At 37.2% G+C, this 27,644-nt stretch overlaps 1 protein-coding gene across 1 annotated transcript in view; it reads left to right on the forward strand.

The window, feature by feature from the left end:
- Positions 1 to 27,644, forward strand: part of btv (dynein cytoplasmic heavy chain beethoven) — a 122,622-nt gene that overhangs the window by 44,072 nt on the left and 50,906 nt on the right. The window contains exons 24-39 of the mRNA XM_071695629.1: positions 29 to 222; positions 1,349 to 1,487; positions 2,092 to 2,394; positions 2,835 to 3,151; positions 3,277 to 3,396; positions 6,579 to 7,709; positions 9,700 to 9,805; positions 12,526 to 12,666; positions 13,363 to 13,514; positions 16,842 to 16,986; positions 18,168 to 18,299; positions 20,392 to 20,556; positions 21,982 to 22,122; positions 22,554 to 22,745; positions 23,182 to 23,295; positions 26,291 to 26,399. Coding sequence (XP_071551730.1) covers positions 29 to 222; positions 1,349 to 1,487; positions 2,092 to 2,394; positions 2,835 to 3,151; positions 3,277 to 3,396; positions 6,579 to 7,709; positions 9,700 to 9,805; positions 12,526 to 12,666; positions 13,363 to 13,514; positions 16,842 to 16,986; positions 18,168 to 18,299; positions 20,392 to 20,556; positions 21,982 to 22,122; positions 22,554 to 22,745; positions 23,182 to 23,295; positions 26,291 to 26,399 — 3,601 coding nt within the window. The remainder of the gene's footprint in view (positions 1 to 28; positions 223 to 1,348; positions 1,488 to 2,091; positions 2,395 to 2,834; positions 3,152 to 3,276; positions 3,397 to 6,578; positions 7,710 to 9,699; positions 9,806 to 12,525; positions 12,667 to 13,362; positions 13,515 to 16,841; positions 16,987 to 18,167; positions 18,300 to 20,391; positions 20,557 to 21,981; positions 22,123 to 22,553; positions 22,746 to 23,181; positions 23,296 to 26,290; positions 26,400 to 27,644) is intronic.

Consider the following 27,644-nt stretch of genomic DNA (forward strand, 5'->3'; position numbering starts at 1 on the left):
GATTTTCTTCAAGAATTTTTCATTTCAGGCTAAGCTTGAGTCATATACGAGTGTAGACCTTAGTTCAGATGGAACTGCAGAAGGCAAGGCAGATAGTCATGTGTTGGAACTGAAGTTGAAAGCTCTTATCCTAGACACCATCCACAATATTGATGTTGTGCATATCCTGATACGAAGCAATACTACCTCTGTGTCAGAGTGGGCATGGCAAAAACAGCTGAGGTGAGAGATTTGTTATTATGATAGTGTTTAAGACTCTTCTAACAGATTTCTTCTCCCTTGATTGCAGTTGTTTATAGCAGATGCTTTTTCCTGCTTTTTGCTCCCTGTGTACACACACACACACACACACACACACACACACACACACACACACACACTTACACAAATTTGACAGTCTCCTACAAGAGATTCATAATAATCTAGATACAAATACAAAGGAACAGAGGGCACATTTGGCAGAGGTCTTCTTTTGCAGTGTGCTGCTGGTCAGCCGGTACAGTTTATTGATTTGACCCTTGCCAAACTTCTCTGTCTTCACCATTTCTTTTCACATCATAATATCTTTTCCCAGTCTTCAGGTCATCTAGCACAGATTTTCTCTTTCATCTTCTTGGTCTTTTGCCCTCATATCTTCTCTCTGTCATATCTTTCATCTTACTCCTTCCTGGCATTTTATGTCTTATCCAGTTCTTATGTTATTGCACCATTACTTTGAAACAGAATCCTGATTGGTTGATTGATGGATCAGTAAAGATCACAGTTTTAAGAGAAATAGTCCCTTCTTTACCTTCATATATTATTTGGAAACCTTTATTTATAATTCAATGTACTTAAAGCAGTGATTGGATTCTACATTATCTGAGAATATTCTGTACTTGAATGCCTTAATGGCAGTGGCTTATTTAAATGTTAGATTTTGAATCTCAGGAATATATAGTATAGTACTGCACACAATTTGGAGTTTTCCTGTTAGTTTCAGTTTTCATTTTGTGAATAGCTATAAGTTTTAGTAACAAACTAATGTTGATTATGAGTGTTTCAAAATATTTTGTAAGACATGTATTAGGATTTGCTGTCACTGGACTGACAGGGCATGTGAAGTGTCTGGGGTAAACAACAGAAAGGTCTATGGGGACTGGTTGTGGATAAGGAGCTGTGGTTTTGGTGTATTACACATGACTTGTAGAGAATACATTTGAGCGAATGTGAACTTTCTTCATCTGTTCGTGGTGCTACATACTAACATAGGAAACAGCTATCAAGTATGAAATAAGATGTATTAGGATATGATTGTCTATGCAGTTAATAACAAATTCCACTCTTGAAATTAGTGATTTATATACAGGTTCTATGTTGGTGAAGGGGGTTCAGCTTATATGAAGATGGTGGATGCCCAATTTGATTATACATATGAATACCAAGGTAATGCTCCGAAGTTGGTACATACCCCTTTAACTGACAAATGCTACTTAACACTTACACAGGTATGTATTGTTTTACTAGAATCTTTACAATACAATATGTGCTGATGGATGTATGAATGAAATTTAAGGTATAGGCTTCTGCTGATATGAAGTTTTAATTCAAAATTTATTGAAAATTAGTTGGGAATATTTTTATACTTTTGATTTTGGAGACTTAAACATATAACCAAACTTTGTTATGAGTAGAATGGATCTATTGAAATCAGAAGTTAGTTTACCCAGATGAGTTTTTCATTTCTGTCCACAAGTGGCCATTGAATGTTTGTCACTTACAAGCTCACTAGACGTGAAGCCACTAGTTCATTCATACATTGTCTTCTGAATGCATATTGACAGTCATCCTCCCTCACAATAACATACCTTGCTATAGGTAACTCAAAATCAGCATTACAGTGTGAAGTTGAACACAGTCAGTTAGGTTGAGCACTCAGTGGTTAGTCTTTAAGAAGGATGTGATTTAACTTCATGTTTTATGGGTGCTTTGCAAATGTTGCTTAGACAAGTAATGGGCATGTTTCTCCAGAGTTTAGGCATTTTTCTGCATGCAGAAAGAGGCCTCTTTCTTTCAAATGTAATTTCTAATGGACTGTTTATCAATTTTCAGGGTATGCACATGGGATTAGGGGGAAATCCTTATGGTCCTGCTGGAACTGGTAAAACAGAGTCTGTGAAAGCACTTGGTGGGCTGTTTGGGCGCCAGGTCCTGGTGTTTAACTGTGATGAAGGAATAGATGTCAAATCTATGGGACGTATATTTGTTGGTCTTGTGAAGTGTGGTGCATGGGGCTGCTTTGATGAATTCAACCGTCTAGAAGAAGCTGTTTTATCAGCTGTGTCGATGCAAATTCAAACTATCCAGGCTTCACTGAAGTCTCAGGCATCATCCACATCATTACTGGGCAAAGAGGTAAGGTGTATAAGGTAGAAAAACACAGCTGACAATATAAGGGATCTCATGAATTTAGTAGTTTGATTGTACCAGTGGTGCTTTAGAGTATTAGAAAATGAATTATATGTTATGACTAAAATAATTTTCAACTATGCAGGTGAACTGAATATTGAAATCCCTTGTTGTAAATGCTTCTTACTTCTTGTAATATTGGTGAATTATAGTGGCTGTCTCTTTTGTATTCCCACCATCCTTTAGTTTGGTTTGCCAGATCTTTCTGTGAAAGTCTATGTCCAGTGTTGGGGTTGGCCTCTTGAAAACATTCTTGTTGCAAAACTGAGATGGCATTGGTTCAGTACTGCACGCATGTACATTGGTTAAAGAAAAAAAGAGAGTAAGATAAAGAAAAGATGTTTTAGAATGGTAGATTTTAATAGTATTTTCCCATCGATTTTCAGGTTCCTGTTGATCCTAACTCTGGGATCTTCATTACGCTGAATCCAGCAGGCAAAGGCTATGGTGGTCGCCAGAAATTACCAGATAATCTAAAACAGCTTTTTAGACCTGTAGCTATGTCTCGCCCAGACAATGAGCTTATTGCTGAGGTCATATTGTTCAGTGAGGGCTTCAAGAATGCTAAAAGCCTTGGACGAAAGCTTGTTGCAATCTTCACTTTGTCAAAGGAACTCCTTACTCCACAACAGCACTATGATTGGGGTTTAAGAGCTCTTAAGACTGTATTGAAAGGATCAGGGAACTTACTGCAGTCATACAGGTCAGTGAATAATTCTCTATCAGTTTGCATTGTTTTTTGTTTTGGTGCCTCTTTAGAAATAAGTGAAAATATTTTCTTATAATTTTTTTTAGAGCATAAATCTAGAAGATTCATGATTATTGCAGGCGAACATTATCTGACGAAGAAAAATCGTATGAAGTAGATATTAATGTGGAATCGGAATTAGTTGTGCAAGCTTTGCGTCTGAACACTCTCTCCAAACTCACCTTCTCTGACAGCTCAAGGTATTTATGCTTTTTGTTCCTTAGTTTATAATGTTCAGGATGCTGGATTATAGATCATTCCATGATTTTACAAACACAGTTTGATTACAGTAGAATAGCAGTAAGGATGTTTTTATATCTATATTCTATATATTAAAAGCAATGTCTCCCATTATCCTGCTGGGTGGTGCATGAAAGATTTTTTGCATTTTAGAAAATCCAAACACATCTCCATGAATGTACCCTTCTTAACTTCATACTTCCTTACTATGATTATTTTTACGTACTTTTTGGTATTCTTGTCTCCATCATTTCTCCTTGCTCATACACACTTTCATAGTCATTCTTTCTACATTCATTTTTTTTGTGTCCATAATATCTAACATCTCAGGACTCCATTCTTTGTTTTCAAAACATTTCTCTTTGTGTTCTAAACCTCTTTGTGAAGTCTTTTTCTAGTATTCTGTCCTCTTATCATCTTCCACATCCCAGTCTTAGCCAACAAGCTCAGTCACACTTGCAAACACATGTCCTTAACCCTGATAACCTTCCATAGGCTTCTTGGAATTTGTCTACCTTTCATTACCTTTTCTGATATCTCAGCATCGCTTTTTCCGTAATTCATAACAAGAACTCCCTAGATATTTGAAATTCTCTTTGTTAGTGTTCAGTTGCAACTTCCTCTTACACAGGTTTCCAAATTCTCCTTGTTCCTCATTCCTTTCTCACATTAACAGTGTCTTGAACCCACTCCCATCCTGTTTTCAATAATATCCCTTTAATTATATTGCCTGATAACACCTACCTTACTGTCTTCAGTAAATATACTTGATAAGCTAAAGACTCAGAACTTTCAATCCACCTATTTATTCATACAACTGTCTTGATTTAATGCCCACTTTCTTATCAAAAACCAATTTCTTTTTTTAGTAGTGTATCCAACAGCTCATTGATTTTCAGTACCTTTTACAGTAAAGTTCAGCCTTACCATATCTGTCAGTTTTTTATTCCAATTGGTAAGTACTATTTGTAAAATATTCTCCAATATGATTTAATCAGAAGATATCTGATCCTCACAGTTGAGCTCTCAATAGAACTATCTTATATTTATTTCATCCAAAACTTTGATATACTTTTGATATTCTCAGTCACATCTCACCTATATACACTTCCTCCTTTGTCAGATAAACAATCCTTAACTTCTTTTTCTTTATAAAAAAGATACAATAACTATTCATCCAGCTGTTTGGTACTTTACCTTCATTGGATGCCCTATATCATTGCTTGAAAACATTTATACACCACCTTACCCTTATTTCATAGCATATCTTCATTTAGCTAGTCTACTCCAGGTGTTTTACTCATTGTAAAACATTATTCTGTATTGCTTTTAATACCTCACCTTCTCACTTTGCATCAAGCGTTTTGCTTTACCACCTAGTCTACCTTTTTGTAGACTTAGTATAGATACTGTATGATAGCTTTGCTGATATGTATATGTGAACTATTTGTAATATTTGATCTATCTTCATCATACATTCTATGGATTTAATAAGAGGGGGTCTGTCGTCTCTTCTTAAGTCTATCTACAATGCTGCTTTCAGCAACTGTAATTAGTAAATTTTTTCAAATTTTAACAGTCCATTTGAAGAAAAAGTACTTTGTTTCATTTGAGGTATACGGTTTGCCTAAAAGTGTGTATCCATTACTTCCAGTGAAATTAGATGAATCAAGTTAGATTGAGATTATCAAAGCCTTTGATGATTTTGAATACTTCCATTATGGTAAATTGGTTTAAGTTGTTTAGTTGGTTTTCATAGGATATGTTTCTCAGTCCTGGAATCATCATGGTAGTTCAATATTTCACATTCTTCATTCCGGCTATGCCTTTTTTTAAAGCAGGGTGACCAAAACTGAACACAGTATTCAAGATGGGGATGAACCAGTGAATTGTAAAGATTAAGCATTATTTTCATAGGCTTAAATGTGAAAGTCATAACTATGAATCCAAGAATCTTGTTTACTCTTTTCATTGCTTCTGTGCACTGTTTACTTGATTTAAGGTCACCAAAGATTATTATGCCCAAGTCTTTTTCCTCATTTACCTTTTGCTGTTTAACAGAATTCATACTGAATCCTGCTTTTTTGTTTTTATTACCAATATGTAAAACATCATACTTATAGATACTGAAATATATTTGCCACCTCCAAACCCAGTCCATCAGTTTGTCTATATCAGTTTGAAGCTGTGGATGTTTAAGTTCATTTGTAGAGTTATTTCTCAGCTTAGATTCATTTGTGATTTTTGATATCTTGAAATGCACTATATTTTCAATGTCACTTATATGAATGAGAAAGAGAACCAGTCCCAAGAATGATCCTTGTGGCGCACCACTTCTTACGTCTAACCATTCTGAGGCTTGACCAGTGAACCATTTCTTTCCATTGAAGTACAACCCTAAAAATAACATATGGCTTAGATTTTGCTAGTCTTTTATGGTGCAGAACTTTATCATATTGTTTTTGAAGATCTAGATAGATGACATCATCTGGTTGACTTTCATCATGCATGTTGAGTATATCATAAAAGAAATCAAGAACATTTATTAGATAGTGATTTCATTGAAAACCTTGCTGAGAATTGTTTATTAGATGGTGGTTTTCTAAATGGTTTATGATTTTGTCTTGAATGATGGTGTCTATAAGTTTTTCAGATACATGCATTAAGCTAATTGGATGATAATTTCTGGGCAGTGACTTGTAACGTTTTTTGAATATAAGTGTTACATTGGCACTCTTCCAGTTACCTGTAACTTTTCCTGTAGTAAATAAGTTATTGAAAAGAGAAGTCAAGAGCTTAACTATCTCATTTTTTGCCTTTTCATTGTCCTCAGATAAAACATATCAGGGCCTGCCTTTTTCATTATTTTAAATCTGTTTATTATTGATAGTATATCTTCATTCTGGATTTAGGACAAAAGCTGTGTCTTTTATCATAAATGTAGTTGCGACAAATTGATTTAAGATTTTTGCCATTGCTTCATTTGCCATCCATTTGTTCAGCATATCATCTTTCATTTAATCCTCTACTCATGCTTTCATCATGTCCTTAACATTTGTTCCCTCTGTTTATTCTTGTTTTGTATGATAATTGAAATATTGTTACCTAATGCTCAGTACAGTAATGTTTTTATTTCCCTTAGGTTTGATGACCTGGTGCAAGATGTGTTTCCAGATGTTAAATTCCGGGGTGTTGGATATGAAGACTTAGCAGAAATTTTAAAAGAAACATTTAAAGAGATGAGTCTCATACCCAATGAGCGACAGATTAAAAAAGCTTTAGAGCTTTATGAGCAACTTCAACAACGTATGGGAGTGGTAATAGTTGGTCCATCAGGATCGGGTAAGACAACACTTTGGCAGACTTTGCGTCATGCCCTCCTTAAGTTAGATGAAAAAGTGAAGAAATATGTGATGAATCCTAAAGCTATGCCTCGACAACAGCTTCTTGGGCACATAGACCATGACACTAGAGAGTGGTCAGATGGTGTTTTGACTGCCTCTGCCAGGCAAGTTGTGCGGGAGCCTGGAGATGTAACATCATGGATCATTTGCGATGGTGACATAGACCCTGAGTGGATCGAGTCACTAAATTCTGTTTTAGATGATAACCGTCTCTTAACCATGCCATCAGGAGAGAGAATACAATTTGGTCCAAACGTCAACTTTCTCTTTGAAACACATGATTTGTCCTCAGCCTCTCCTGCCACAATCTCTCGCATGGGTATGATCTTCTTAAGTGATGAAGACACTAACATCCATGCAGTTGTTAGTGCATGGCTTAATTCACAGGATGAACAGTCACAGCGCTACCTTGAACCAAACATTGAGCAATATTTCTTTAAAGCACTTGAGTGGGTGTTGAAAGCTGGTGAAGCTCAGGTTGAGACGACCTTAGTTGGATGGGTTTTGAATGGCCTGTCACATCTTCATGAAGTCACTAGTAAAGCTCACTTTGCTTTGGCTCTTGTTCGAGGTCTTGGAGGTAATTTACCAGAGACCACTCGAGCAGACTTTGCCCGTGAGATTTACTCTTGGGTGGGTGAACATATACCAGATCAGCACAAGCCTCTTAACATTTATTATGATGCAGCCCGTGACCGTTTGGAGTCGTACACTTCTGACTCCACTGACAATGTTGTGGTCAGTACAGCTGAGGTTCCCCTGATTTTAACAGCTGATGCAAAATGTTCTCTGGATTATTTCATGCCATGGCTGCAGTTTGAGACAAAACAACCATTCATCTTAGTTGGCCCAGAAGGCTGTGGTAAAAGGTATGTATAGAAGTGAAATGATTTAATCTTTCCATAAGAACCTCAAAAGCCCTCTGGAAGAGAACTGCTTTTGTTGTAATGTTTGTTGAACTTTTTTTTCTTCTAAAACTGTAATTGCTCTTATAAGAAGCCTCTTTTCCTTGTGGAGTTAAACCATATCATGGAACAACTGACAGTTAGATATTTTAGCATCACACTACATGCTCCCTTTGAATTAAGGAATATCCCATGAACTTGGAACTGGGTACACTTTTGATTGTCTCGGTGTCAAACTGTATAGATCAGTAATAGAAACTTGCTCATCTACTTGCATACCTAGGGATGTAAGAACAACATACCTCATATGCATTGTCTTCAGCAGTATATGAGGATTCCTGTATATATATCAGACTAGTGTAATGGATGGTTTCCCAGTTTAATATTTAGAGGGTTTAGCATTCCAATCAGGATGAGATTTTGACAGGCTTGTGTAGAAAACTTAGGTTCAATTAAGAGGGAAAAATGTTTACAAGCAGGGAGATAATTAACCATTTAGTTCAGTGCTTCATTACATAATATATGGACTTTAACACAAGTAAGAGTGCTCCCCATCCACTGATTTCGTAATCTGTCTGAAAAGTGTCTACTGCTTAGAGTATAACAGGTTTAACAGTCTTTTGTTGGATCACTGCTCCTGAAAACTACAAAGTTTGCAAGTGACCATGATACACTACAGTGCCAACGCAGCTCCTCAGCATTTCCTACAGATACTATGTAGTATCAGCATATAGTAAAAAGTCAAGCAAGCATCTCATTCTTTGAATGATTTTTATATATATCTTATTTTTCTAAAGTGTACATCAAAAATGTAAAGAAGAAACATGAATATTTTGCATAGATTCAGAGAAAAAATAGCAGATTCTTAAAATTTCGTTAAGACCTAACTTTGATTATACATTATACAATTGGGAGGTGAGTTTGAATGGAGAAAAACTGGAGGAAGTGAAGTGTTTTAGATATCTGGGAGTGGATCTGGCAGCGGATGGAACCATGGAAGCGGAAGTGGATCATAGGGTGGGGGAGGGGGCGAAAATTCTGGGGGCCTTGAAGAATGTGTGGAAGTCGAGAACATTATCTCGGAAAGCAAAAATGGGTATGTTTGAAGGAATAGTGGTTCCAACAATGTTGTATGGTTGCGAGGCGTGGGCTATGGATAGAGTGGTGCGCAGGAGGATGGATGTGCTGGAAATGAGATGTTTGAGGACAATGTGTGGTGTGAGGTGGTTTGATCGAGTTAGTAACGTAAGGGTAAGAGAGATGTGTGGAAATAAAAAGAGCGTGGTTGAGAGAGCAGAAGAGGGTGTTTTGAAGTGGTTTGGGCACATGGAGAGGATGAGTGAGGAAAGATTGACCAAGAGGATATATGTGTCGGAGGTGGAGGGAACAAGGAGAAGAGGGAGACCAAATTGGAGGTGGAAAGATGGAGTGAAAAAGATTTTGTGTGATCGGGGCCTGAACATGCAGGAGGGTGAAAGGAGGGCAAGGAATAGAGTGAATTGGAGCGATGTGGTATACCGGGGTTGACGTGCTGTCAGTGGATTGAATCAAGGCATGTGAAGCGTCTGGGGTAAGCTATGGAAAGCTGTGTAGGTATGTATATTTGCGTGTGTGGACGTATGTATATACATGTGTATGGGGGGGGTTGGGCCATTTCTTTCGTCTGTTTCCTTGCGCTACCTCGCAAGCGCGGGAGACAGCGACAAAGTATAAAAGAAAAAAAAAAAAATTTAGATAAAAAGATTTATGTAACTACTGTGACTTTTAAGATGTTTTCCTTGTTCAGATTTTTGTAGATAGGGAAAAATCAGATCTAATGTGAAACCATTTTCATGTAGAACGTTTTTACTTATTATGGTTTGATTGTCATGACTAATAAATGAGGGCTAAGGTAATGAACTTCAGAAATTAGTATTATGGTTTCTAATAGTGATTACTTGATGGTTGTTAACAGTCTGTTGTTGCATCACTGCTTCTCAAAGCTACGAAGTACGCAAGTGACCATGATTCACTGCAGTGCCTACACAGCTCCTCAGCATGTCCTACAGAAGCTTTCCCAAGTAAGGACCTTAAGACTGTTTCTTCATCCTTGTAGGTTTCTTGACAGTGTACATGATTTGATGCAGTCACTATAACCCAGTTTACTATATTTACTATATTTTTTAAGATAAAACACATTATAACTAGATTAGATCTAGAATACTAGCTTGGGTTGTTTTTTCTTGGCCTTATTTGTGTAACTGTGTCCAAAATTTCTCTTTTGAATGCAAACACATTAGTCTGAAAATGCTTCTCCAAGCTTTAGATATCATTAGTAGTTGCCTGACATTATTGTTTTACTATGATTGTGGCTTTATACACATCCTAACTATGAATTGTGAATGTTCATAAATTCTTTGTTTCATTTGGTTACAAATATAGCCCCTGTGATGTGGGATGCCCTGATCATTGCTCATGACTGATGCTGTTTTCTGTTGTTATGACTCCATTCAGGTCATTACTTATGAATGATGCAATGTTTTTTCATCATGACTCCATTACCAATTCTAAGGGGTGGATTAGGTGCATAGAGCCTCTTAACATTGCTAATGTTCTTTCTCACCCCATACCCTGTGTGTTTAAAGTGAAACATACTCTTGTACTTATTAAAATCTTGCTTTTTCACTTGTAAAGATTAAGTTGATTCATCATGTAAGACCAGCATCTCTATTTACACCACATTCATAGACAAAATGCTTTCAGTTCATCCAGTCTCCAGTAATTCCTCTAGCATATTCATTTGAAATATCTGTAGCTGTAATAATTTCTCTTACTGCTTCTTGCCATCTCTTGTGTGATTTACCTCTTCTCCTTGTAAAGCATACTGTACTACTGTACTAATGTATATCTTCTTAGCTAATCCATCATCTGTTTTCTGTGACAAAACTATCTTAAAAGACTCATCCATGTATCTTTGTATTGGTTTCTTCACACCACACATCCTTCTCATGAATTCATTTTTCAATTGGTTTTTTTTTATTATTATTATTGTTTTGCTTTGTCGCTGTCTCCTGCGTTAGCAAGGTAGCGCAAGGAAACAGACGGAAGAATGGCCCAACCCACCCACATACACATGCATAGGCATACACATCCACACATGCAAATATACATACCTATACATCTCAACGTATACATATATATACACACACAGACATATACAGATATACACATGTACATAATTCATACTGTCTGCCTTTATTCATTCCCATCGCCACCTCGCCACACATGAAGTAACAACCCCCTCCCCCCCCTCATGTGTGCGAGGTAGTGCTAGGAAAAGACAACAAAGGCCTCATTCATTCACACTCAGTCTCTAGCTGTCATGTAGTAATGCACCGAAACCACAGCTCCCTTTCCACATCCAGGCCCCACAAGCAGGATCTGCTTGCAAATGGGCTTTAACAAGAATGATTCCTATCTTGTAAGACACATGCTATTCATGATATTCTGCAGAGGTGGTTGGCTGATCAGTGCAGCTGTAGATCAGGTAAAGACAACTATCGTGTAGTAAAGCTCAAACAGTGCTTTAGGATGATGGTAGTGGCAACCTACTGGTTGGTTGCAGTTGAGTGCATTGCCTCTGCATGGACACCTGGAATGAGTATTAGTCGAGATGTCTACTTCCCAAAAGCCTTGAGTGTTGTATAGGATCCATGATTATTTTACTTGTGAGCAGCTGTTTCAAATCTACATAGGTTTTATTCCCCCTAGTGTGGAATACTGCTTACACATCTGCTATGGCTCACCCTCCATCTTTCTATTGATAAGAGTGGAATCAAAAGCCTTACATCTCATTAATTCTTCTGGTATCAACTCTCTTCAACTTTCCCTTTCCACAGGCCATGATGTTGCCTTTGTTCCCATATACTGTATGCATGTGTTTCCACCCCCAGAGTTTGGACTTGTGGCATGCATTTTGCTGCTGCTTCCCACAGCTTCTGTGGAGACCAGCTACTTGAGGGTTGGCTGTTATGATACTTACTTCTTTCCTCAAACAGCTAAGGTTTGGAAGTCTCTTTTTTCTTTTGTGTTTCCCTCATCATATAACCTTTCTTCCTTTAAGAGTCAGGTCTACAAACACTTGAGGAGTCCTGATTGATTTTTGCTTTCTTTCTCTTTAACTTTTTTCTTTCACATGAGATGTCCTTGATTGAGGCATGTTATTGGCATGTGCCATGTCAGTCACTATCAATAAGATTCTCAGGTAAGATGGTTAATTTGCTTACTTTTAGGGTTATTATTATGATGTATTAAGGTTTTGCATGTTATTCTGCCAAGGGACAGTGCTACTCTTATTTTTGTAAAGTCATTGTTAATGAATGGAATTCAAGAGCAAATATACAGCCAAAACACAAAAACATAACATTAAGTGGAGTGAGTCGGTTAGTGTTGTTAGAGTTTACATGTATTTTTCAAAGGTTGATGGTTCAGTTGTTCACAAAGAGGTCATGCATAATTGATCCCTCCACAGTTTACTTGATATTAGTAAAAAAGAAAGAAAGAAAAGTCTGACATATTGGAACAACAACAAATTTGTGAATTGTTATATTATTCACATAGCTCATCAGATCATTGATACTGTTGATTTTTCCTGAGGATGTTGAGCTTTCTGTTTATCAGTTCCATTGTAAATGATGCTATATGAATAGAATATTAAGCTGTCTCTTCTTCACCTGCACTTTTTTTTTTTATAGAAAGATAAAGATAGCCTTATCTTGTGACAGTCATATTTTCCTGACAGATGTGCATGGTGATCTCAACCAATACTGGGCGTGTGTATCGACCTAAGGACTGTGAGAGACTGATTGTTTACTTGAAGGATCTAAATCTTCCCAAACCTGATAAATGGGGCACTTGTCAACTCATTACCTTCTTACAGCAAGTATGTTCATTCATTCTTTATTAAAAAAAGTTATTTTTTACATGACTTTCCCTGTACATTCTTTTTTCTCTGTGTGATAAGTAATACATCTGATTTAGATTTCATGTTTTCCTTTCATAGTAATGAGAGTTAATATGAAATTTCTCTCTAGGGCTGCGGAAACAATGTATAACTTTTGCCCTCCTAGATTATCCTTGCCTCTGCTTTCATACCATCCTCTTGTAGATTGGCTGCATGTACTTATTAACAGCCATTCTCTTTCTGTCATCCCCAGTGTCTCAACTCTTCCTTAGGTTCATAATTAGTTGTGTTAATGAAGTAGTTTGCTCTTTGTCTCAAATGCCCTTTATGTTTCTGGCAGATACTGGTTTATTGTATGTAGTGTACTGTAATACACAAACACTATTTTTCAGTCATGTTGGATATTGTCAAGTGCCATAGATATTAAAAGAGATCAGCATGACTCTTCATAATATGTTTTCCTTATTTTTGATACAGTAGTTCATTGGAAGAGGAAGAATTATATGTTTGCAGCCATAATGTTAGGGAAGATTGGAAAATATGGTCATTGATAAAGATAGATAATGTAGATATTTGCTTAAGAAATAGTATAGAAGAGGAGAAAATTGACATGCTTAATATTTCTGTCTTAAAGTTGTAACTTCCTGATTAGATATCATATGTATGATTACACAGGTTGTGACATACCAAGGTTTTTATGACAATAACTTGGAATGGGTTGGACTTGAAGGTGTGCAAGTCGTGGCTTCCATGACTGGAGGTTCAGCACTTGGAAGACATCAGCTCTCCACACGTTTTACATCCATTGTCAGAATTGCCTCTATTGGGTGAGTTAGGTTTTTATTCATCATGTAAGTTTGAGAAGCATACAATTGTTAAATTATTTTTTATTCATGTTTGTACTTTCCAAGATTTTGCCCATTTCATTCTAAGTTTAACATGTCATCCTTTAACATAATCTGGCACTTGCTTTGCTTGTATATTTTTTCATTTCAGTCTTTATCAGGTTTCCTGTTTGAGTAAATATATAAGGATTTATGCATTTAATGTCTGACTTGGTCAGTTGCTTTCATTAAAGTAATCTTTTTCTCAAGAATTTCATGTTATAAGTGGATAGTATTCCTTTAAGGTTTTATCCTAAATTAAAGAAACTACTTAACACTTTGTGTATCTCATATTAGCTAAAGTCACGTGCCAAGTATTCACCCATGAATAATACCCGATTTCTTACATCAAAACTGCTGACACACTAACTCACCTTCTCCCAAAACACTTGCCTTTCACAGTCTTTTTTCTCATGGCCAGGTGCATAAGCACCAATAGTCACCAATCCCTTGCATCAACTTTCAGCTTTACCCACATCTGTCTTGAATTTACCTCCTTACAATCTATTGCACTCCTACAACTCATGCTTCAGGAGTAATGCTACTCCTTTCTTAGCTCTTGTCCTCTCACCCACCTCTGACTTTACCCATCAGACATTTCCAAGCCATTCTTCCCCCATACCCTTGAGCTTTGTTTCATTCAGAGCCAGAACACTGAGGTTTCTTTCCTCAGGCATACTACCTATCTCCCCTCTTTTATCATCTAGATTACATCCACGCACATTTATACTCCCAAGCCTAAGCCTTTGAGGAGGATGAGCACTCCCTGCCTGGCTCCTTCTGTTTCCTCTTTTAGAAAATGAAAATACAAGAAGGGAAGGGCTTCCAGACTCCTGCTCCTGCCTCCTCTAGTCACTTTATATGACATGCAGGGAATACAGAGATAGAATTCTATTATTATTATCATTATTATTATTATTATTATTATTATTTTTTTTTTTCTTTTGCTTTGTTGCTGTCTCCCGCGCAAGGAAACAGACGAAAGAAATGGCCCAACCCATCCCCATACACATGTATATACACACGTCCACACACGCAAATATACATACCTACACAGCTTTCCATGGTTTACCCCAGACGCTTCACATGCCCTGATTCAATCCACTGACAGCACGTCAACCCCGGTATACCACATCGATCCAATTCACTCTATTCCTTGCCCTCCTTTCACCCTCCTGCATGTTCAGGCCCCGATGACACAAAATCTTTTTCACTCCATCTTTCACCTCCAATTTGGTCTCCCACTTCTCCTCATTCCCTCCACCTCCGACACATACATCCTTTTGGTCAATCTTTCCTCACTCATTCTCTCCATGTGCCCAAACCATTTCAAAACACCCTCTTCTGCTCTCTCAACCACGCTCTTTTTATTTCCACACATCTCTCTTACCCTTACATTACTTACTCGATCAAACCACCTCACACCACACATTGTCCTCAAACATCTCATTTCCAGCACATCCATCCTCCTGCGCACAGCTCTATCCATAGCCCACGCCTCGCAACCATACAACATTGTTGGAACCACTATTCCTTCAAACATACCCATTTTTGCTTTCCGAGATATATTATGTTATCTATTATCTATTTATGGATCTGGAGAAGGCATATGATAGAGTTGATAGAGATGCTCTGTGGAAGGTATTAAGAATATATGGTGTGGGAGGCAAGTTGTTAGAAGCAGTGAAAAGTTTTTATCGAGGATGTAAGGCATGTGTACGTGTAGGAAGAGAGGAAAGTGATTGGTTCTCAGTGAATGTAGGTTTGCGGCAGGGGTGTGTGATGTCTCCATGGTTGTTTAATTTGTTTATGGATGGGGTTGTTAGGGAGGTGAATGCAAGAGTTTTGGAAAGAGGGGCAAGTATGAAGTCTGTTGGGGATGAGAGAGCTTGGGAAGTGAGTCAGTTGTTGTTCGCTGATGATACAGCGCTGGTGGCTGATTCATGTGAGAAACTGCAGAAGCTGGTGACTGAGTTTGGTAAAGTGTGTGAAAGAAGAAAGTTAAGAGTAAATGTGAATAAGAGCAAGGTTATTAGGTACAGTAGGGTTGAGGGTCAAGTCAATTGGGAGGTGAGTTTGAATGGAGAAAAACTGGAGGAAGTGAAGTGTTTTAGATATCTGGGAGTGGATCTGGCAGCGGATGGAAACATGGAAGTGGAAGTGGATCATAGGGTGGGGGAGGGGGTGAAAATTCTGGAAGCCTTGAAGAATGTGTGGAAGTCGAGAACATTATCTCGGAAAGCAAAAATGGGTATGTTTGAAGGAATAGTGGTTCCAACAATGTTGTATGGTTGCGAGGCGTGGACTATGGAGAGTTGTGCGCAGGAGGATGGATGTGCTGGAAATGAGATGTTTGAGGACAATGTGTGGTGTGAGGTGGTTTGATCGAGTAAGTAATGTAAGGGTAAGAGAGATGTGTGGAAATAAAAAGAGCGTGGTTGAGAGAGCAGAAGAGGGTGTTTTGAAATGGTTTGGGCACATGGAGAGAATGAGTGAGGAAAGATTGACCAAGAGGATATATGTGTCGGAGGTGGAGGGAACGAGGAGAAGAGGGAGACCAAATTGGAGGTGGAAAGATGGAGTGAAAAAGATTTTGTGTGATCGGGGCCTGAACATGCAGGAGGGTGAAAGGAGGGCAAGGAATAGAGTGAATTGGAGCGATGTGGTATACCGGGGTTGACGTGCTGTCAGTGGATTGGATTGAATCAAGGCATGTGAAGCGTCTGGGGTAAACCATGGAAAGCTGTGTAGATATGTATATTTGCGTGTGTGGACGTATGTATATACAAGTGTATGGGGGTGGGTTGGGCCATTTCTTTCGTCTGTTTCCTTGCGCTACCTCGCAAATGCGGGAGACAGCGACAAAGCAAAAAAAAAAAAAAAATTATTATTATTATTATTATTATTATTATTATTATTATTATTATCATTATTATTAGTAGTAGTAGTATTAGTATTGCTGTATCTTTATTCTCAGCTCTTGCCATGAGAGATGTGTATAGTAACAGCTTGACACTTTGATATAACCCATTTACAGTGTATGGCAGGTGTAAGGCTTTTGAAGAATGTACTGTACAAAGGGAGAGGCAGAGTGTGGATTGATTCACTGACAGAATTATTTAATCATTAACATTTATAATGATCATGTGAAGTTGAAATGTTTTTCATTTTCATCCATTTATATGTAGTGTGACACTTAAACTTTATGATGTTCATTAACCAACGAGAGAAAGTTCTAGTTAAAATATTTACCTGATTTGCATTTTGTAGGTACCCTGAGCGTGAGCAGTTGGTGAGCATATATGGTGCTTATTTGCAGCCAGTGCTGCAGGTGGTATGTCCTGATCACCCAGCCTGGGGAACACATACTAAGGCACAACAGCTGGCCACATCCATGGTCAACGTCTACCACCATGTAATTTTTTTAGTTGTTACAAATCATAATTGCAGCGAGTTTTAATAGGCTTAAGTGTTTTCATGTGAAAGTGAAAATGGAACTTAGTATTTGCAAAGAAAGATGATGGTACTACCAATTTAGATATATAGGAAGAAAGAATAGGTGTGAAACATTAGAATTGCATGTAGAGTCCAAGGACTTCTTAATCCTTAAACAGCAGCCAACAATGAATTACGTGCTCGTGGAGTACAGCAGCCAACAATGAATTACGTGCTCATAGAGTACAGCAGCCAACAATGACTGAGGTCCTAACTTTTCCTGCATCTTTTGAATAACCAAATGATGTACTGTATCTTTACCATCCCACAGGTGTCTCTTTCACTGATAGGAGGGTATGGGAAAATATTCTGCTATATTCAATATGTACCATTCATCATTATTAGTATACACCCATCCACCTGAAGGTTATGGGTACACAATGACCCCATCAAAAATACATAGATTGTTCGATTACCTACATTGATTGGAAGAACACTCATGATGTTTATCAGTTGGTGAAGGAAGTGAAGAAGAATTACATGAGAAATGTGAAAAAATAAGTGATATGCAGTGTGACTTCAGTAGGATCATGTTAGAAAGAGGCAGGCCAATGAGGGAGGTGCCTCCACTGAACTTATGTTTGAGGAAGAATACTAAAAAAAGACTTTATATGAGAATCATTGACTGGAGCAGTTTAGGAGACAGTCTGTTATGAAGTAGAGGAAGAGAATGAGAGAGATTGTGCACGATTATCTATGTCTTAAAAAAAATGGGGGTTGTGAGGAGTTTAGTAATCTTTATGCTTAGATAGATTCATTCTTGATCACATTACTGTTTACGGCAGGAAATGGTGTACAGGAATTGGTTACATTTATGTAGATATTACTGTTTAAGATTTTAATGTATTCAGCATCTGACCTTACTCATAGCCAACTTGAATGCTTTAATGTTTTTTTTATTGTAACATTTAGAGGATTTTCAAGGTCACTATGTTCATGAAATTGTTGATAACAACTTTTAACACTAGTTCTTAAGCCTTTGAGATTTGATGGATACTCATAGATATGTAATTCAAAGATGAATTTCTTTTCAGTGTGATTTGTAAGTGCAGCATGCATTATATGCCAATACTTTTTAACACCATTGTTCTCTGTTGTCAGGTGCGTGATGCTTTCAGTGTAGATGACTACAGTCACTACCTTTTTACCCCACGAGATCTTACGCGCTGGGTCCTAGGCCTCTTACGTTATCAGTTGGCATCAGAAGATGCTACTCTTCAACCACTTTTGGAGGTTGGAATTCATTTTGCAATTATGATTATTTAATTTCTTTATGGATGGGGTGGTTTGGGAGTTGTTGTTTGCTGATACAGCAGTGGTGTCAGATTCATGCAAGAAATTGCAGAAGTTGGTGGCTGAGTTTGAAAGAGTGTGTGAAAGGAGGAAGTAAATATGAATAAAAGCAAGGTTATTAGGTTTAGCAGGGTTAAGGAACAGGTTAGTTAGGGTATGAGTTTGAATGGAAAAAAATGGAGGAAACGAAGTGTTTTAGATTCCAGGTAGTGAACATGGTAATGCATGGAATCATGGGAATGGAAGTGAATCATTGGGGACAAAGGTTCTAGGAAAGCTGGAGAGTGGGTTGAAAGAGAGAATGTTTTCTATAAGGGTAAGAATGGGTATGTTTGAAAGTTTAGCAGTTCCAACAATATTATATGGATGCTAGGCATGGGCTATTGATGAGGATATGTAGAGGAGGGTTGGAAATTAAATGTTTCAAGATATTATGTGGTGTGAGGTGGTTTGATTGAGTAAGTAGTAAAAGGGTAAGATATGAGAGGTGTAGTAACAACAAGAGTGTGGTTAAAGGAGCTGAAGAGATTTAACTGAAATGGTTTGGATACATGGAGCAAATGGGTGAGAAGGAGTTGGGAAAGTGGATAAATGTGTCTGAAGTAGAGGGACTAGAATAAGATGGAGACTAAATTGGAGATGGAAGGATGGAGTGAATAATATTTAAAGTGTGTAGGGTCTGAACACAAAGGGGGGGGGGTGAAAGGCATGCATGAAATAAGTTGAATGAAAGGATGTCATTTACAGAGGGCAATGTGCTGTCAGTGGACTGAATTAGGGCATATGAAGCAGTTGGGGGAACCATGAAAAGGTCTGTGGATCCTGGTTGTGGTTAGGGGGAATAGACAGCTAGAGAATAGTTGTGAGCTAATAAGGCCTTTCTTTGTTCCTGATGCTACCTCATTAATATGGTAAACAGCAAACAGGTATTAAAGAAGAAAGAGTAATAATGAATGATAATAATGATAATGATAATAATAGTTATTATGATGATAATAAAGATAGTGATGATAATGATTATGATGATAATAATGATAATAATAATAATATTAATAATAATAATAATAATAATAATAATAATAATAATAATAATAATAATGATAATGATAATAATGATGATAATAATAATAATAATGATAATAATAATGATATGGGGAGGGAGTGGGGGGCTGGAAATCCTCCCCTCTTTTTTTTTTTTTTAATTTTCCAAAGAAGGAACAGAGAAGGGGGCCAGGCGAGGATATTCCCTCAGAGGCCCAGTCCTCTGTTCTTAATGCTACCTTGCTAATGCGGGAAATGGCGAATAGTTTGAAAAGAAAAAAGAAAATAATGATAATAATAATAATGATAATAATAATGATAATAATGATAATAATAATAATAATGATAATAATAATAGGGGGATGGTATTCCATGTGTGGCGAGGTGGCGATGGGAATGAATAAAGGCAGACAGTGTGAATTGTGTGCATGGGTATATATGTATGTGTCTGTGTGTGTATATATATGTGTACATTGAGATGTATAGGTATGTATATTTGCATGTGTGGACGTGTATGTATATACATGTGTATGGGGGTGGGTTGGGCCATTTCTTTTGTCTGTTTCCTTGCGCTACCTCGCAAACGCGGGAGACAGCGACAAAGCAAAAAAAAAAAAATAATAGTAATGATAATATTGATAATAATAGTGTTTATCATAATTGTTAATAGTAATGATAATGATACTCTGCCCTTATGTCAGAAACAACTTTCCCATCTTCCTGAGGTACATCATATACAGAGAACCTTTGATTATTGATTGAAGGCAGGCTACCAGAATCCAGTTCTGAATGAACATATGATTTTAGCTCATTGCTTGAAATAGGGTCATTTGCCATGTTGAAACATTTTAGTTATCTTCAAAAACATACTTGAGTAAAGAAGATATTATATAGTTTTGAAACCTAATACTTGAGTGAATTAGATACTGTATAATCATTAAATCCTTGTCCCCAGGGTTTATTACGATCCTGATTTTATGTATTGCTCCAGGTTTGGTTGTATGAAGCGTGCAGATTGTTCCGTGACAAATTAGCTGAGGATGAAGATATCCAGAAGTTTGATGTTATAATTCTCTCAAGCATTCAGTCAGATTGGAGAATTGATCTTCGTGATCATCTTGTTAACTCTTACTTTGTCACGCCTGCCGTTGGTGTTGTATGTATTATGTGCTTGGTCTAAATTTTTACTTTATCTTTTTCTTATTTGTTTGTATGTCCATTAATTCATCTTTTCATTTTTCTTTTTTTTTAATCTATTTCTTACCCTTATTAATCTGTTAATCCATCTGTCCATCTATCTATTGTACCATTATCTAATCTTTGTATCTATATATGTGCCTACAATCCCGTTCATTTGCCTCCTTGTAATCTTTTTATGTCTCTCTCTCTCTTTGTCTACCTATCTATCTATCCTTATTACTCCATTCCCAATTCCATGGGATGGATGAGGGACATACAGTCTCAAAATCATTTATTCACATCCTCAGCTTATGCCCAATGTATTTAAGTGAAACATGGATTTCATCACTCTTAAGTTGCTTCTTATTGTTTCACTTTGCACACTGAGTTGGTCTGTCACGTGCGACCATTGTCATTATTCTCTCCACCTCCATACACAAAATACTTCCATTGCAACCAATCCCTAATTCTTCTTCTAGTGTCTTCATGTAAAATATCCCTAATCCCAATCATTACTCTCACTGCATCTATCCATATCTTCCATGTTCTACCTCTCTTCTTTGTACCCTCCGCTGTATGAGTATATAATTTTCATGACCATCTCATCGTCTGCCATATATTTTGCATGCCCATACCATCCTAAAATACTTACTGCCACATACTTCTCTAATTCATTCTTAAAACCTCATATCCTTCTTACATTTTCATTGGTCATCCTTTCTAACCTCTTCATCTTTACTTTTCATGTTTTTGACATATCCTTGTCTTTATGTAAATGGGTTTCATGCACATACATCAGCATCAGTATCAGTTCAACCTCAAGGGTGCATCTTTTGCAAACTGTTCTTGAATTTTTTTTTCATTTACCAAAGTGTTCTAGATTTCTCCCTTCCATGACTTTTCTTTCAATTGAAGCTTTCTTGTAACCCTCATTACTAAAAACTTTACTCCCAAATAATTAAACTCATCCACAACAGGAACTATATGTTGTCTAGCTTTAGTTGTTGAAATATTGAAATATTGTATCCTGTCTAATGTTCCTACCTACTACTTTAATCTCTTGGTTTTTATTTGTATGTATGTACACACACACACACACACACACACACACACACACACACACACACACACATGCACACACACACACACACACACACACACACACACACACACACACACACACAAGCTAGCCAGTGTAATTGAATCCATTCCATCCTTTCTTGGCATAGACAGTGCTAGAGATCTTGAATAAGTTTTCCTTTGCAAAATTTGTTTTTGTAATTTAAACTATACTGGCAAAAACAGGTAAATAATAGAGTCAACCTCAGGGGGCAGAATTTGCTGTTTTCTAGAAGATATATTAAGATCAACCATATATTTTGATATCAATCTTTGAATTCAGGTGGCACCTGGAGCACCACTTCCTCTCCATGGCTATAAGCTTGGCCACATGAGCATGGAGGACTGGGCTGAGGTGGTGGAACGGGCAGTGATACAGTTCAGCAGAGAGAAACAAGAGCTAGATTTGTTAATCTTCAATGAAGTAAGATTTAATGAGTTGAATAGATTTATATTATAACTTCACACACATCAGGATTCTATCATTAACATTACCTAAGAAAATTATATGAGGTTCATGTAAGGTGAAATATTTTTGCATTTTAATGAGAGTGAATAAACCTGACTAAGAACTTAATGTATTCCATATTATAATCTTTAGAAGTTTGTGAAGTTTGTTATTGTGATCATCATCATTGTTTTCCCATATTCAGTAGATTTACCACTTTTATATACTAATTTCAGTACTTTATTATCCCAAATCTATTGATAGACAAAACAACTCTTGATATGTGTCATTTTGATTGTATGTCTAGATCTTATTGTAAAAAGTAGTTATGAATTGATTCAACTATGTTCAGTTCTACCTATTATGGTTATCTGAAGTAATCATAGTTATAGAGCTATTTTTTCTAGGTGTTAGAAGCCTTGGCACGTGTTGATCGTGTCTTAACATGTCCTGGGGGCTCGTTACTCATGGCTGGCAGATCAGGTGTTGGTCGCCGATCTGCAGTGTCAGTCATTGCCAACTTACATGGAATTAGAATAGTATCACCAGCAGTGAGTCTAGGATATGACATTAAGAATTTCAAAAATGATTTAAAACAGGTATGTAGATGATGAATTCTGTTATTCTAACACCTCACATTTGACATGTTGTTTCTTTTCATTCTCTACTACTGCATTTCTACATTGAGCATACTTCCTTAGATAAAAACTCATTCTTTGTACCGACTTGTGTAGTTTAAGGATATTGCAACTGCTTCACTTACATCGCATCCAGACCATCAGAAGAATTCCTCTGCAGACAACTTGCATGGTGGTGGGTTTTCAGTTCTTAAAAGTGTAAAGATGGTCAGTGACAAATTGTTTGAGGAAGATCCTACCTGTTTTACTTGCTATGGTTTCAAGGAAAAATTATTTTATATACATAGTTAACTAGAATGATGCTTGAAATTAGATTGTCCTGTGCAAACTTCCTTGGTTCTCTGTGAATGTTTACCTGTATTCTTGTTATTTTAGATTAACAAAATTTGTAAATCAGGTAATGCAGAGTGCTGGTGTCGAAGGGGAACAAATTCTTCTGCTGTTAGAGGATCATCACCTTGTTACCTCAGCCTTCTTGGAAATGATCAACTGTCTCCTTATGGCTGGGGAGGTAAGATAATCATTTACTTTTTACATGTCTTCTCTTGTGAATACTGATGCTTGATTTGATGAAAAGGAAGTATTTTTTTCTTTCAGAATTACTGGGAAATAAGTATATCAATAAACCATGTGATGGAGCTGTGATTGAATGTATTAATAAATCAGTAAATTCTGTACCAGTGAAGAAATAAATGGATTCTGGGAAAGGGAGATTGTGTGGAGTATATATCAGCACTTCAGCAGGTAGTTGAGAAAGAAAAAGAAAAAAGAATGCAGCATTTATTGATATAGTAAAGGACCAAAATTAATAAAAAAAAAAAAGACTGTAGGAAGTTATTAATCACCAGAATATGCTTAAAAGACTTCTCAGTAATGTCAAGAGATTTTAGAATGGAATCAGCGATTTTAGGAGATTCATTAGTGGCATTAAAAAATGTCGGAATAAATCAGGTTTATGTAACTCTATGAAGATTGCTTGATGTTCCTGTGGATATGGCAACTTATGTAATTCCTCCTCTGATTCAGCAAACAGTATCATTATTATACAGCTGTTTTAGTTTCCCTACAGTCACTTATTTAAGTGGTATCCCTAACAATTTGACTTCATACAGCCCTGCTTCAGTTCTATGTGTGATTCAGCTGTCTCATTTACATCATAATTTACTCTTGAAACAGCCTTACTACCATTCTGAAAGCTCTAAACAAGATCAGTAGTTTTCCATGCATGCTATAGGGAGTCAAAACTTCTGAAATTCTTTTCACTTATCATTTATTTATTCTCATTTATTATACTTAATCGCTGTCTCCCTCATCAGTGAGGTAGCACCAGGAAACAGACGAAGAATGGCCCATCCACTCATATAAACACACACACACACGTATATATATATATATATATATATTCATGTGAGAAACTGCAGAAGCTGGTGACTGAGTTTGGTAAAGTGTGTGGAAGAAGAAAGTTAAGAGTAAATGTGAATAAGAGCAAGGTTATTAGGTACAGTAGGGGTGAGGGTCAAGTCAATTGGGAGGTGAGTTTGAATGGAGAAAAACTGGAGGAAGTGAAGTGTTTTAGATATCTGGGAGTGGATCTGTCAGCGGATGGAACCATGGAAGCGGAAGTGGATCATAGGGTGGGGGAGGGGGCGAAAATTTTGGGAGCCTTGAAAAATGTGTGGAAGTCGAGAACATTATCTCGGAAAGCAAAAATGGGTATGTTTGAAGGAATAGTGGTACCAACAATGTTGTATGGTTGCGAGGCGTGGGCTATGGATAGAGATGTGCGCAGGAGGATGGATGTGCTGGAAATGAGATGTTTGAGGAAAATGTGTGGTGTGAGGTGGTTTGATCGAGTAAGTAACGTAAGGGTAAGAGAGATGTGTGGAAATAAAAAGAGCGTGGTTGAGAGAGCAGAAGAGGGTGTTTTGAAATGGTTTGGGCACATGGAGAGAATGAGTGAGGAAAGATTGACCAATATATATATATATATATATATATATATATACACATCAACACCCATACAAGCACATATACATGCATATATATATCAACATACACATACATATACATAAACTCACAGGAAATAGCATCGCCACTCCCCCGCTTTAGTGAGAGTGAGGTAGCACCAGGAAAACAAACAAAAAAAGACCACATTCCTTCACACTTAGTCTTTAGCTGTCATATGCAATGCACCGAAACCACAGCTCCCTGTCCACATCCAGGCCCCACAGACCTTTTCATGGTTTACCCTAGAAGCTTCACATGTCCTGGTTCAGTCCATTGACAGCTGAAAGCTGCATAAGATTTTTTTCCTATATCTCTAAAGGTTTCTGTACCTAGTTAAGAGCAAAATGGGCTGAAAATCCAATTCTTTTCCAAAATCAACCTTGCTCCTCATGTACAAGGGGATGCCAAATAGATTTCTACCAGTGTATATCAACTGAAGTAAGGGAAAATGATTACAAAAATTTCATCAAGAATTGAGACAAATTGTTGGGCATGTAGGTAATTTGCCCAACCTTTTTCGAAGCTATATATTCAGTGTGGGTTAAGTAGCACATAGTTTTCTTTGTGAACAAACCCCAGTTTCTTGCAAGGGTTTATAGGATTTCACGATTAGGTGGAATGTTTGAATCAAAATATAGCACACCAGAGTGTTTGTTTGTGTGTAATCAAAAGCAGTATCCATTCTGATATATTTGGATCAGGCTTGGTATTGCACTCCTAAGTCTTTGAGATGCAGTAAGACCAGAGTTTCACCTTTTTTTATAAAGATTGTTCATATTTGATTGCAGTGTCAATGTCACATTGAAAGTGAAAAGAGATCCTTTCTTCCTGACAATTTGTCATTCTATAGTGGGTCCATTATAGTTAGGTGAAATGAGCAACTATTTAACTTCATACATCCTATTAGATATGTACCATGTGGCAAAGCATGAAGAAGGTATTTTTCAGTTTTTCCTTTGGGTCTCACTTTAGGCTGTGTGTACTTTAAGCATATTGCATATTCTTAAGTAAAGCAGATTTAGTGGGTATAGTGGTATGTTGGCATCAGTAAGACGAGAACAGTATGTAATTGTGAGGGAAGTAAATGTGATACCTATCCTAGAAAAGTTAAATACTAGATCATAAGACATAATGAAAAAGTTTCTAAAGGTGCACTTTGGATAGATTACTGCTAATTGATTTGTTGTATGGAATATTTTATGTAAACTCCCTGGTAGGCATTATAATGGAATTCACTTTTTTTTATTGTCAAAAAATATTTACCCATTTCATATGAAATCTGTTTATGGCTGTTAGGATTACCATGTGTCCTAGTGCAATTGTATGTGTGCATCAAATTTTTCCCTATGATCTTGTTGAACTTTATTGCTACAAGATTTTTGCATGATACTCCACTAATTAATTTTCTCTCATAGCTTTTATTGTACTGAAGTTTGGTGAAAGCAAACCCTCTGATTTTCCTGAATGACTTATTTGTTTTTGACTGATTTTCTTACCAGGTTCCTGGGCTTTATACTCCTGAAGAATTAGACCCTCTTCTTATGCCACTGCGAGACCAAGCAGCTCATGAAGGCTTCAGAGGCTCACAGTATGCATACTTTGCCTCAAGTAAGTTGATAATCCTGGTTCTATGGGTAAATGACACCTGTAACTTCACTAGAAATATCTGTTGATACCCTTTTGAAGTAGTGGAAATCCTTTAGACATGATTTTCATGGGCCTGTAGAACTTTTTTGTTTTCTGCTCTCGTGTCAAAGTAACATATGAATGTTTTTGATGATTAACATCAGCCACAAGGAGATTGGACAGAAAATTCACATAGCCATGTCTGTTTTTTATTTATATATCAGTGATGTTACACTTTAACAGGTAGAGGTTGGTTTGTTCTTATGCTGTAATTACCTCTTACCTATTTGCACTGTTCCAGGAGAAATTAACCAAATCTGAAGTTATTTTGTTACATTCATTCACCACTCATACTATAAAAATATTTCTTTGCACCCGTTTGAATGTTTCTTATTTTCTTGTTGTGCCTTCTGGTTGCTTAATTCCTTTATTTATTGAAGAACTGTTCTTCTGTCCACATCATTGATCTCTTTTGAAATCATAAAAGTTGTGATCAGGCCACCCCTCATTCTTCTCTCTTCAATGTGAGTAAATTCAAAGCCTCCAGCCTTTCCCTGTAACTAAGCTATCTTGATTCTGGTACCTTCTTTGTTAACATCCTCTGGACCTTCTCTGTTAGCTCTTTGTGCTTCTTTACATGTGTGCTCCAAAACGCTATATTTTTTTTTTTTTTTTTTGGCTTTGTCGCTGTCTCCCGCATTTGCAAGGTAGCGCAAGGAAACAGATGAAAGAAATGGCCCAACCCACCCCCATACACATGTATATACATACGTCCACACACGCAAATATACATACCTACACAGCTTTCCATGGTTTACCCCAGACGCTTCACATGCCCTGATTCAATCCACTGACAGCACGTCAACCCCGGTATACCACATCGCTCCAATTCACTCTATTCCTTGCCCTCCTTTCACCCTCCTGCATGTTCAGGCCCCGATCACACAAAATCTTTTTCACTCCATCTTTCCACCTCCAATTTGGTCTCCCTCTTCTCCTCGTTCCCTCCACCTCCGACACATATATCCTCTTGGTCAATCTTTCCTCACTCATTCTCTCCATGTGCCCAAACCATTTCAAAACACCCTCTTCTGCTCTCTCAACCACGCTCTTTTTATTTCCACACATCTCTCTTACCCTTACGTTACTTACTCGATCAAACCACCTCACACCACACATTGTCCTCAAACATCTCATTTCCAGCACATCCATCCTCCTGCGCACCAC

The sequence above is a fragment of the Panulirus ornatus genome, chromosome 58, assembly GCF_036320965.1.
Source record: "Panulirus ornatus isolate Po-2019 chromosome 58, ASM3632096v1, whole genome shotgun sequence".
Classification (NCBI taxonomy): Eukaryota; Metazoa; Arthropoda; class Malacostraca; order Decapoda; family Palinuridae; genus Panulirus; species Panulirus ornatus.